An 11,830-nucleotide genomic window follows, 5' to 3' on the forward strand; every position below is an offset into this window, starting at 1 on the left:
CATCTTCCGGAATGCTTCCTGTTTTGATTACAGCAGCGTTGAAAGGTTGAAAATGGGTAGCTAGCTGCGAAATAACGGTTCATAGAGTCAGTTTAATTCATATATTTACCCGCTAGAGCCATATCAGTCAATTATTAATTGCATGTCTCATGACTCTCTACACGTTTCGTCATGGACAACCGTTGTTATTGTTGTGCATCCAAGTTCAGTCTCTTCAAGAAGGAGGTAAGACCTTGCTGGCTAATATGTATCACATAGCTATACGCATTTACCGTTCTGTGGGAACGTTTTATCAGTAAATTACGTTGAATATCCTCACAGCTGGGCTGTAAGAGCTGTGGCCGCTCCTTCTGCTCTGGCTGCTTGACTTTCAGTGCTGTGGTGCCTCGCTGTGGCAACACCCAGCAGAAGGTCTGCAAACAGTGCCATGGCAATCTGACAAGGTAAAGGTGCAAAACAATATAATGTGATCATTAATTCATCTTAACTAAGCATTGTTGCTCATACCTATTTATTTCCTTATAAGTGGAGAATCTCCCAACACTGCTGCAAAATGGTCTCCTCCTGAAAATTACAAAAAGTCAGTATATGATTACATTTAGAAAATGGCCCTGTGTCAACACTGCAGTTGCCTGATATATAAAATGCATGTTTCTTCCTTAGACGGGTCGCTGCACTTGAGGCCAAACAGCAGGCACAGTCGACACATGCTCCCACACAAGGTGGCAATAGAAACAATAAAGCAGGCCATCTACCAACCAAAGGCCTGAGTAAAGAAGACCAAGCTATTGCTGAACGGCTTCAAAAGCTGAAAGAGGACACTGCGCCAAGTAATGAAACTAGATAGATCTTCATCAATAAATTAAGAATTATAGAAATAGTATATTTTCTCTTTGGCAAAAGCCATTGTAAGCTTTTTACCTCTTCTTCAGAGTCCACCCCCTCCGAGAAAGAGCTTGAGGCTCGCCTTGCTGCTCTGAAAGCTCCCAGTCGGCCAGTGCCTTCTACCATAGAGATGGAGGACCGCCTGGCAGCTCTACGTGGTCAGACTCCACCATCTCAAGCTCCTCCACCTGTAAGCTGAAACTCTTACCACTCATTGCTAACACATTGGACCTAACAGTATGAGAAGCTGTAGTAGTTAATTTAAAAGGACCTGCATTCTAAATTTGCTATAATTGCTCACTAGTAGTATACGTCCTTTTGTGCTGATCTGTACAGGTGCACCGCCCTCCAGATAACAGGACTCAGACTGAGCAAGCCAATGATCTGATTTCTCAGATGTCAGAGGAAGTTGCCATTGACGACCAGCAATCAAATCCTGAATGCAGTAATTATTCCTGTCATTGACCTCTCCAACATTTGATTAATATTTAAAGATGCGGTCATAATCACAGTCTTTTGCAGTTTTAACAATTATAACTTCATTCTGACACCAAAAGCTGAGTTATTGTCTCATCAATCTCTCTGCAGGTGTAGATGGCCGTATGAACGATCTGAACAAGGGGGAGGCAGGGACATTGGATGAGAATTTGGAGGAGAACCAGGAGTCGGACAAGCAGCTGGAGACGGAGAAGGCCCGTGTCCTGGAGGAGGCCATGGAGGAGCTCAGGAAGGAGCGCCACTCCCAGGATCAGGTCCTCCACATGGCCAAGAGGATGGCACAGCTGAAGGGGCAGGACCCAGACAAAGGTACAAAATCACATATAAAGCTCTTCTATCACTTTCTATACCTTACTGACTATCCGTACTTTCACACCAAAATGTCAGATAATATGAAGAGCTTTCATTTTAAACATTGTGCCGTAAATTGTATTGTATTTGCCATGTCATCTCTAGTTACTATGGAGGACTTTCAGCATCCTGACAGTGAGGATGAGACTGAGGAAGAAGCTGTGAGGAGAGTTTTAAAACAGGTGTGGGACCTTTTTTTAAATAAAGTTCACTGTAATGTGGTTTGCATGACATTAACATGACAAGCCTGTTACTACTGGGTGCTTATTATCACACCCTTAAAGATGAGTGTGAACTGAAGTGGACCAGTTCGCATGGCCACAAGGGGCTGCTATTTTGCTATTTAAATCATTTACAATGACATTTGGACATGTTTTAAATTCCTGTATATTTTCTCAGCTATCTGAAGAGGCGGCATTGGACGAGGCCAGTGGCTACAACATACCTTTAGAACACAGTGGACCAAAGAACACAGAGAAGAAAACCATGGCTAAGAAACTGGTACTACACAACAACTACTAAATACTAAATCTAAAAAAAATGTTAAGCTCTTGGATAGAATAACATTTGAAGAGTTCAGAATATGATTTCTTCATTTATTTATTATCCTAAATCATACTTCTTTTGCAGTCAAGTGAATGTCAATAAAGCTAGTATTATTTTCATAAAATATCCTCATTTTAAGTTTGACTATATCTTCATTTCCTCTTATTATTTACTCAATGAATCAACTTACAGTTAGTTTAGGAAAATGAATACTTGATTAAATTCCTTGTTAATCTTTTTTTCACACCCAGACACCAGCACCCAAGAGCAGGATTTCCCCGGCTGCTGTTGCACCTCAGCCATCAGACAGTGATGAAGAGGAGCTGCCATGGTGCTGCATCTGTAACCATGACGCCAGTATTCGCTGTCAAACCTGTGATGGAGACCTATACTGCAACCGCTGCTTTAGGTAACACACCATACTGTACATCCATTACAACGAGCACCACAATAACTATCTTAATCGAGCTTTGCACAGAAATCTTTGCTCTGATGCCCAAGAAAGAAGGCTGTGATTTGGAATGCATACCATGACCCAGATAGATTGTAGCCAGGCTGTTGCCATACTGTTAAGCAGCATGAATATAAAGTATATATTGTGATGAATAATCAATCCACTCTCCATTATCTCCCCAGGGAAGGCCATGATAAATATGACAGGATGGAGCATCGCACCACTAACTACACCGGGCCAAAGAGGAAGAGGAAGACATGATAGTGAGACTGCGCTGTAGATGTTTGCCCTGTCCGGCTCTGGTCAGTCATTACTGTTGGACTTGTGCTTTAGATTTAAGTGACCTATTATTGTTTATAAAGCCAAGAAGATTTAAACACTACCTATTAACTAAAAGAAGCCAAAACCCTTTCATTTAACCCTAACTCATCCAATCTGTTTAAAATGGCTGTAAACATGCGTCGGTGTTGACCACGGAAAGAGCAGCATCTTCTTTTTGTAACTGCTAGCAGGGATCTAAATCAGCAACACAAAACATATATGGCAAAGCAAAGCCTAGAAATAAGAATAACACGAATATTATACTGTGCGTATAATATAAAAAACATAGCTCCTATTTTTCTGTAATAGTATTTGAGCAAAGCTGCACAGCCAACTGCACACAAGAAAAGTGAAACATTAAAAAGAAGCTTAGATTTGTTCTTATGTCACTTCCCAGAGGCTCATCTTTAGAAGCACTTCGCACCATTTAAAAAAAAAAAAAAAAAATCAACAGCACAGACAGAAAGCAGCCATATCACGGGTTCAAACGGGATGATGTACACTCCCAGTAACTGTCAGCTGTGGACTGTAGAAATACAGAGGAGTCCGTATAAAGGGATTACTGAGGGCTTTGTTTTATTTTGGCAAGCACTGCAGTCACTCTTGTAATCTATTTTTGGCTGCAAGTGTGAAATGAGCGTTGCCTTCCTTGTCCTTGTGTGTAATTCCATTATAAAGAATGCAGAAGAGAGGTGCTACAGCATGTCACATATTTGTAGTTTTATTTTATAACACTAATATCATCACAAACGTCCCGCTGCCAGGCCTTGTCGGAAGTGTAGTCAGTATGGATGGCCTCTGTGTCAGAGGGTGGAAGTGGGGAGGAAAATGGAGCTGAGAGACCCTGTGTGTATGACAGAGAGAAGGCCAGAGTGCAGTATCATCAGTGTGCATTACTGTCAAGCTAGAGAAACCATAATTACACTTTTCCTCTGGGGGCCCTGCTCCATTAAGGTTTGCATGGAGGCTGTTACTGTGTTTGCCTCTTCTGGCCATGTCATACACGCACCACAGACAGGAAATGGAGGAGGATAATGGATGCATACTTAATGGTACTTCCCTGCTGCTGATTTCACTGTGTTTACTCCTAGACTTGACATGTCAACGTCTCCTTTGTTTCCATCGATCTGTTGAAAGATTTGTGCCAGAAAACAGAAGCTTGTATACTGTGAACGACCGTCGCGCTGCAGTAACGTCTTATAATTGCCTCTGGACAGTAGGAAATAATTATTTATAGGCAAATTAGTGTTTTTAGAGCAGTAATAAAGAGCAACTATACATAGTTTTAGTGGTACTTTAACTTGATGGGTGTAATGGACATGTCAATATCAATTTTTATGTTTTAATGAATGATAACTGATACTGTTGGGCCGTCACTTTGCTAAAAATCCATATGTAACCCTTTTGATAATTCATCAACAGCCTTGCCTTGAAAATGTTTAATTTTATTTCCACATACAACACTGTTATCAGAACAAAACATATTTATGTACATAAATAGGCAACTGAAAAAATGTACAGTCTTACGCAAAAACAAAACAAAAGTCAGTACATCTTTGATCACATGTGCATTATTGGTTTGTTTATGGGAGGACAAATGTTATAGCAGTCCATGAATTTAAGTGAAAGAATTAAAAAAAATCCATTGAAAACTCCTCTGGTGTTAAGACTGATGCTGGGGGGGAGGGCAGGAAGAGAGTCCCACTGACATGTTGCGGTTGACATGTGGGAGATGGGAAGATCGGAGGCTCCACATTGTCTCAATTCTTTAGTTGACCTATAATTATTTCTTCAAGGGACCTGACATTTTGCGTAGACCCTTTATCCTGTAGAGCAGCCCGTTGATAAAATCCTAAAGGAGGCATGGAGAAAATAGATTTATTTCTGCAAATACCTCCAGCAGACTAGCCATAACAACACTACACAAGTTATATTGTTTATCTGTTAAATATTGAAATATATATGCTACATGTGGTTTCACATACGTTTCTCACCTCTTTTGGCTTTTCACATTCCTGCAACAGCTCCTAACAAAGAAAGCATACACAAATAGGCTCAGTAACAATAATGGGCATTGCTTTTTCAGTACAAACATTGCAACATTGGATTCTAGCAAGGGTCAAGTGCTTGTTAAGCTATTAACCAGCATTGCACATAGTTAGGTATGTACCAAGGTGTCAAGAGGTTGAACTATTTCTCTCTTTGGTTAAAGTCTTAAAGCCCTGGGTTCCAGTTTCACAAAGCCTCTACTGAATATATAAGAATGAAAGTTCAACAACAATAATGGCTAATCATGTTATTGTTTTTAAGTTTAATTTGCGCACTCACCTGCAGACGGGTTCTCTGCCCCTCGCCCGTCAGCTCCAGGAGCTCATCTATGTCAATCTCTAACTCTGGAATCTCTTCCTCCTGTAAAAGCAAAAAGTAACAGACGTTACCACAATATTCTTCTTTTATATTCCACACACTTGCATTTTCTGCAAAGCTCTTGCAGACGCTGTATAATGTGTGCCATCCATTCACTGACGGTGGTTAGACTTTCCACGCGACTGAGCAAAGTCATTGGAAGAGAAAGTGTAAGATGGTGATGCGACAGGACAAGGATTTCACTGCAGCACAGTACTATATAAGCTGTTTGAGTGTAACGTTAGAAAGAGTTGTCACCATTCTTTTATCCATATGTAATCACCCCAGTAAACAGTCTTTGCTGTATTGTAGTAAAAAGTGTAAACCCTTCTATTCTTCCTTTACAATCTCTCGTAACAATCATGTGATGGAGGAAGTGCAAGACAAATAAGTAGGAGCACTGAGGCATGAAGGCAAAAAGGCTCTTGGGGGCCATTCGTGACACCATCAGATTTCATGGATGGTTTACCCAGCTAGCATGCAGTTCAGCCATTACTGAGAGATTATTTCCATGTTCTCGAAATAATATATTCATCTCCGCTAGGCTGTCCTACATTGTGAGTTAAGATACAATCCTAAGCGCAGCAGCAACTGTAGAATATGAAGAGCATGCCTTACTATATATAAAACACTTTTTCTTATGTGTTAGCGTTCATTTAAACATTGGGTGGGAGCACATTGATGATTAATCCCATCATCAAACTGCCAAAGATCATTGTAAAAAATAAGAAAGGACACAATCTCCTGTTATAAAAAGCAAATATAGCAAAGAATAATTTCATTTTACCACACCTTTTAACTATATACTTCAGAGGGACTGAACAGGGCTCCCTGGAAGAATCCTGATATCGAGACTCAGCAGATGAACTCATTTTTGACAAGTGGGGCTGATTTTTGAAGAGGATATTTTTTCCGGTTGGGGAGGATGGGACTCGCGCAGCTTTCTGGATGAGGAGAGAGCCAATCAATGTGGAAGTGCTGAGTGGTGGAATAGATGGGCCCACCTTCAGCGTCCCCTGTGCCCCCCTCTAATTGATACATGCTGCCGGTCTGGACTCTCAGTGATTCTGCTGATGTCTGCAGGACACATGCAGGGAGCGCTTGTTTTATTTCTTTGTTAGTCCATGCTGTACGTTTCTGTTCCAGTTCTACTTTCTAAGGCTGTGGATGCTTGGGTCTGTGTTTTATTATGCCTTTGATTAGACCAAATCCTTTTTTTAAATCCTTTTTTTATTAGATTATCATCAATTTACAATGATATAAGATAAGATAAGAATCCTTAAAAAGTAAATACAAAGAAGTACTACTAAATAATACAAATATATTAAAATAAAGCACCATCATGTTAGATAAAAACTGTGATGTATAGAAAAGTGTAAATATTTGTTAGTTCAATCACAGGAACATTGCAGAGCTAGGATGATCCTTTTTAATATATGTTTAGCATATAGTATAAAATATAGTATAGTATATAGTTTAGTAGTATAAAAGGCAGTCGCCCTTTTCAGTTTGTTGAGAGTTGCTTCCATTGTCAGAGGAAAAAGCATTTTTACGAGGCCTCTGGGCAGAAATGTCTCAGCAGCACTTTGTAAAGTTTAAAAGGTCTGGAGCTAAATTGAATGTTGGCACAAATGTAGGAAATCATGAATATGGAAGTGATTCTTGCACCAACACGACTGTCATGATATTGAGTATTGATATTCATGGCCCCAGTGAATAGTTCCTATAATTTTAAAAGCCAGAATGTCCATGTTATCTAGGAATATACTGGATGATGAGTATCCAAAACCAGAAGAATGTGGAGTGCAAAGTTCAGAACAAAAACTATGGATTAAAATATTGACTCAGCATGGTTACACTGCTCAGAGGAGGACCTGTAGTGATTGTGCTGACACATTGACCTTCATTCTATCCTCTCAAGCAGCCCTCAGTTTCCTTGTGGTTCATATCATATTTAAAACTGATAACGGACAGATAATCAGAATGTTTACGGAACAGCTCAGGCTCCATGTACTCATTGTATTACTTTTCCTCTAGCCCCGGTGTGTAAGGCTTGTTTACTATTTAAAGCAAAATTATGAGATGTGGGGATGTATGAACACTTAATATGAAGCTACTCACAACTTAGCTCAACAAGAAAATTATCCAGGCTCATTGTTTCCCATTTTTTTTATTGCCAAGGTAAGCTAACCAGCTCAATAGTAGTAGCTTCATATTTAACGGACAGAAAAGAGCTGTCAATTTTCTCATCTAACTCTCACCCATAGAACTCATTAGTGAATTTCCCAAAATGTGTAACTGTTAATTGTTTTTGTTTACACCTAGAATCCTGTAATCATCTGTATGTAAGTGTTAAATTAAAGTTTTCACTGACCTGTGAATAGTACAAGAAAACATTTATGGGTCCATTACACACACTATGTGTTTGTATGATAATGTAGAGCAGGGGTGTCAAACTCAATTTCATCACGGGCCACGTAGGAATTATGGTTGCACTCAAAGGGCCGGTTGTAACTTTAAGACTATATAAAAATACATATATAAATATTTAATATATATAAAATAATGTATTAAATTACATGATTGCCTCTGCATTGGATTATTATCTGATAGGGTAGTAACTTCATAATTAACTACGTTTGAAAGCAGAAGTCTAGGGCAAGTAATTGCAAGTCTCTTCAGTGAGAATGTCACAAAATGATTTAAAAAGAAAAGCCAAATTCTGGAGAAAAAAAGTCAAAAATAAAAAAATGGTGACATTTTGTGGAAAAAAAGTGACATTTTGAAAAAAAAGTGACATTTTGAAGAAAGGCAAATTCTGAGAAAAAAGGCATATTTTGAAGAAAAAAAGTCAAATTTGAGATGCATTGTGGGACATGTAGTTTATGGGCAACGTGCTTCTGTAAAGCGGCATGTAACCACATAATAAACATATTATATTCTTTCAGAGCTCTTGTGGGCCACATAAAATGAAGTCGCGGGCCGGATTTGGCCCCCGGGCCTTGAGTTTGACACCCCTGATGTAGAGGAAGCCATGCCCAGGAAATCTAGCTGTTTGGAGAAGATGCCAGTGTGTGTTTTTACTTATCAGACCCTTCCTATTTCCTGCCGAGAGCACGAGCTGCATAGAGATCAAAATAGTTTTTAACTTTAGCGAGGAGGGACAAATCCTGTTGTTCAGTTACATAAAAGCGTGACCATTTCAAAATAAGAATGAAAACAAGTAAAAACATGACGTACTTGCTCCATATCTACAATAGAGGCTGTGTTTAAAAATATTTCCGATTGTCCTGCTGTCTTCTTCATAGTTTGGTATCAGTAGGGAAAACACTGACCTGGGTTAACACACACACACACACACACACACACACACACACACACACACACACACACACACACACACACACACACACACACACACACACACACACACACACACACACACACACACACACACACACATACACACATACACACACACATACACACACACACATACACACACACATACACACACACACACACACACACACACACACACACACAGGCATTAACATTGCTCTACATTCAACAGTCTGTCCCAGAGCTTTGTCCCAACTTTTTTTCATCATTCTTAGAAAGGTGTGAAGTTTGAAATGGAGGCGGCCCCTCCAGACCAAGGCAGCACTTGTATGAATTAGAGATGATGCTAAATAATTCAGGTGGTGACACAGGGGACTGATGGTAAATGCTTCCACGTGGAAGACTCTGAGAACCAACAGAGTAACCTTCCCCTGAGCCCATGCAACATTCATTACACTGGCCAGTGCACATGGACGAGCCACGGCTGATTCCATACAAATGGCTAATGCAAATATCCGGTCGGTGGAAGGAAGGAAGGACTAGGAAGCAAAGCATTCACTTTCAAAGCAAGTATTCAGACTTTGGTGAACAAGGGACACTCCTGTTGACTTGAATTAATGACGTCAGACGTGATTGAATCAACTGCATTTCTACTTGTATTGCTATCTCCCATCATCTCAATCATACCGAGATCCAACCATTCAGCTTCAGTTCAGTTCAGTTGCAAATGATTAAAGTCTGTTTCTGGGACAAGATCAAAGGATACACAAAAAAAAGACTTCAGATCTGTTTCCACATGTCCTGGTTTCCCTAATGTAATGTATTCTGCCCTCAGCTAGCTTTACAAGCATATTATCATATATTACCACAGGGAAGAAGGCTTTGGATGTTAATGGGATAAACTACCGGGATGACGAATATAGTAGCACTGTAGCACTATTCCCAACACTCAGCTGCCACTAAAGTGTTGTCAAATTAGCTCAAGCAGGCTAAACCCATATAATCTACTGGGCTAGTGGTAAACTTTCATGTCAGCTAGCCACAGATGGATGTGGAGTGTCCCTGGCAGTGAACGGGGGAAGCCAGACAGAGGGGGGGGGGGCTACAGGCCGTCTGCAGCCAAAAGGGTCTCTGTGTGGTTCAAGAATGAAATGAGGAGCAGTTTGTCTCTGTCGTCTCAGGCATGAAACGGAGACGGTGTTGTCATCCGATCTGCACCGTCATTGGGAAGCTCATGCTCCTGAACAGACTCCCCTAATGCCACCGTGCCATGCTGCCTCATGTGGGCGCTCAGACATCTGTTGCCATGGTTTCCCCTCAGAGAACGCCAAGCGAATCAATATGGAGCCTGTGACATAATTGGATTGTATCCCATCATACAGGAGCCGAGTTATGGGGGCTGTGTTGCTGCTTGTGTAAGCTGTCTCGACATTACCCCCTGCACACATTAAACATCACAATCTGTGTACTGAGGCTTTTAATTAGGAACACTATGGGGAAAAAATTGGCAATAAGTTCCACATTACATATTTTTCTTTTACATAACCTAAGTGTGAAATGTTACAAATTGTACAACTTGAATGGTTGTGGGAAAGAACAACACTTTTGAATTTTTTATTTAAACATGCATGTTTCTCTGATGTCTAATCACTGTTATGATGAATCATCATCCATATAGGAGTGACTATGCAGTTTTGAAATCTTGCAAAGATATTGAGTGACTATGTCCACGAGAATGTGTCTGCAAACACAGCGACGCAGACACTTTAAAGATGACATGATGTCCTGGATGCCAGCATAACAGCAGTGTATTTCAAAATAAAATACCCTCTCTTTCATGGCATTTTTATAACTTTGTCTGGCACTTTTTCACTACTTTATCACAGAGTTACAGGGATACTGTTGTTGTGTATTGACTTTACTACTTCTTGATATTTTTATTATCTAATGATACTGATCCTAGAATCTATTCAACCGTACACTTTGAATCACAACCATTTTTTAAGGGTTTTACAGCCTGCTTTCAATTGCTTCCTACTGACTGGAACCAATCATTATATCTTAACGAAATCATCTTATCACTACTGTAGAACACATCACAGCTGACACTGCAGTCAGGTTGATGACACATAAGGGCTCATGTGCCAACAATTGCAGCCATGAAGCAAAGCTACTTGCTTCCCACTCCTCTATTATGTCGCTGTAATCTCTCTTCCCTGATTGATAGTACAGGCGCTTGTGAGCATTTTACCACCTCCCTTGCTCCCTTCCCTCACCTCATCCTCACCCAGCCCTGTGTGTCGTCTGAGTGTGTCTGTGTCTGTGTGAGCCAGCCCTGCCCTACCTCGCAGTCAAACAGCAGGTGCAGCTGTCCGTCGATCCACTCCTCGATATCCAGCCTCCTCTGCAGGTCCTTACGGTTGTATTTGACTGTCAGCTTGCCCAGCTTGCGGTGCGCCGGCTCCTCGGTTTTGTCCCCCGCCTGGAACATCACCCTGGACTGGGTGCTAGGCTCTGATGCCATGGCTGCCACGGCCTCAGGAGAACCGTGAAACACACTGAGCTCACACACACACAGAAGGACAGACACACAAGTTATGTTGTTCTGCAAACGCTGCTCTGTCTCTATTTAGTGTGCTGCTGTTCCCACGCGTATCTCCCGTTGTCTTGTTCGTGCTCTCCTTCTCTATAAGGCTGGTTCCCTGCCTGTCCTCCCTCTCTTCCCCTCTCTCTTGCTCTCCCTCGCTCCTCCTTTTGCAACACCCACTGGCTGCACTATCAGGAGAATGGTAATGAGATATGTGTGTGTGAGTCTGAATGCGTTTGTGTGTGTGCACATGCAGCACATAGGGTGTGTGCTTTTTGCTCTCCCTCTTTCTCTGTTTTATATCAGGTGGGGGAGCATAGGTCAATTGCAGCTATAAAAGCAGAGAAAGGGTGAGAGCAACTACGATTCAGTAAGAAATAACACTCGCTAAAAGAAAAGGGTGTTATTGGAATAACAAAATATAGAAATGTGTGTGAAAA

At 40.9% G+C, this 11,830-nt stretch overlaps 2 protein-coding genes across 4 annotated transcripts; one reads left to right on the top strand and one right to left on the bottom strand.

Annotated features, from left to right (window-relative positions):
• Positions 1–2: 2 nt before the first annotated feature.
• On the top strand, positions 3–4,710 carry zfyve19 (zinc finger, FYVE domain containing 19). Of its 2 annotated transcripts, XM_034222011.1 has the most exons (11): positions 3–225; positions 322–443; positions 527–580; positions 664–830; positions 933–1,075; positions 1,222–1,330; positions 1,474–1,692; positions 1,840–1,916; positions 2,134–2,235; positions 2,532–2,689; positions 2,917–4,710. In XM_034222011.1, the coding sequence occupies exons 1-11, from the start codon at positions 172–174 to the stop codon at positions 2,993–2,995; spliced, it is 1,284 nt and encodes a 427-aa protein (XP_034077902.1). In that variant the 5' UTR covers positions 3–171; the 3' UTR covers positions 2,996–4,710. The 2 variants fall into 2 exon arrangements, with proteins under 2 accessions (XP_034077902.1, XP_034077903.1); XM_034222012.1 differs by lacking the exon at positions 527–580.
• zgc:162989 (uncharacterized protein LOC100037351 homolog) lies at positions 4,480–11,594 on the bottom strand. Of its 2 annotated transcripts, none has more exons than XM_034222014.1 (4): positions 11,148–11,594; positions 5,384–5,464; positions 5,041–5,082; positions 4,480–4,907 (listed from the first exon to the last, which is right to left on the bottom strand). In XM_034222014.1, the coding sequence occupies exons 1-4, from the start codon at positions 11,325–11,327 to the stop codon at positions 4,839–4,841; spliced, it is 372 nt and encodes a 123-aa protein (XP_034077905.1). In that variant the 5' UTR covers positions 11,328–11,594; the 3' UTR covers positions 4,480–4,838. The 2 variants fall into 2 exon arrangements, with proteins under 2 accessions (XP_034077905.1, XP_034077906.1); XM_034222015.1 differs by having other exon boundaries at positions 5,050–5,082; positions 11,148–11,588.
• Positions 11,595–11,830: the final 236 nt, after the last annotated feature.

Source organism: Gymnodraco acuticeps, unplaced genomic scaffold (assembly GCF_902827175.1).
Source record: "Gymnodraco acuticeps unplaced genomic scaffold, fGymAcu1.1, whole genome shotgun sequence".
In the NCBI taxonomy this organism is placed as follows: Eukaryota; Metazoa; Chordata; class Actinopteri; order Perciformes; family Bathydraconidae; genus Gymnodraco; species Gymnodraco acuticeps.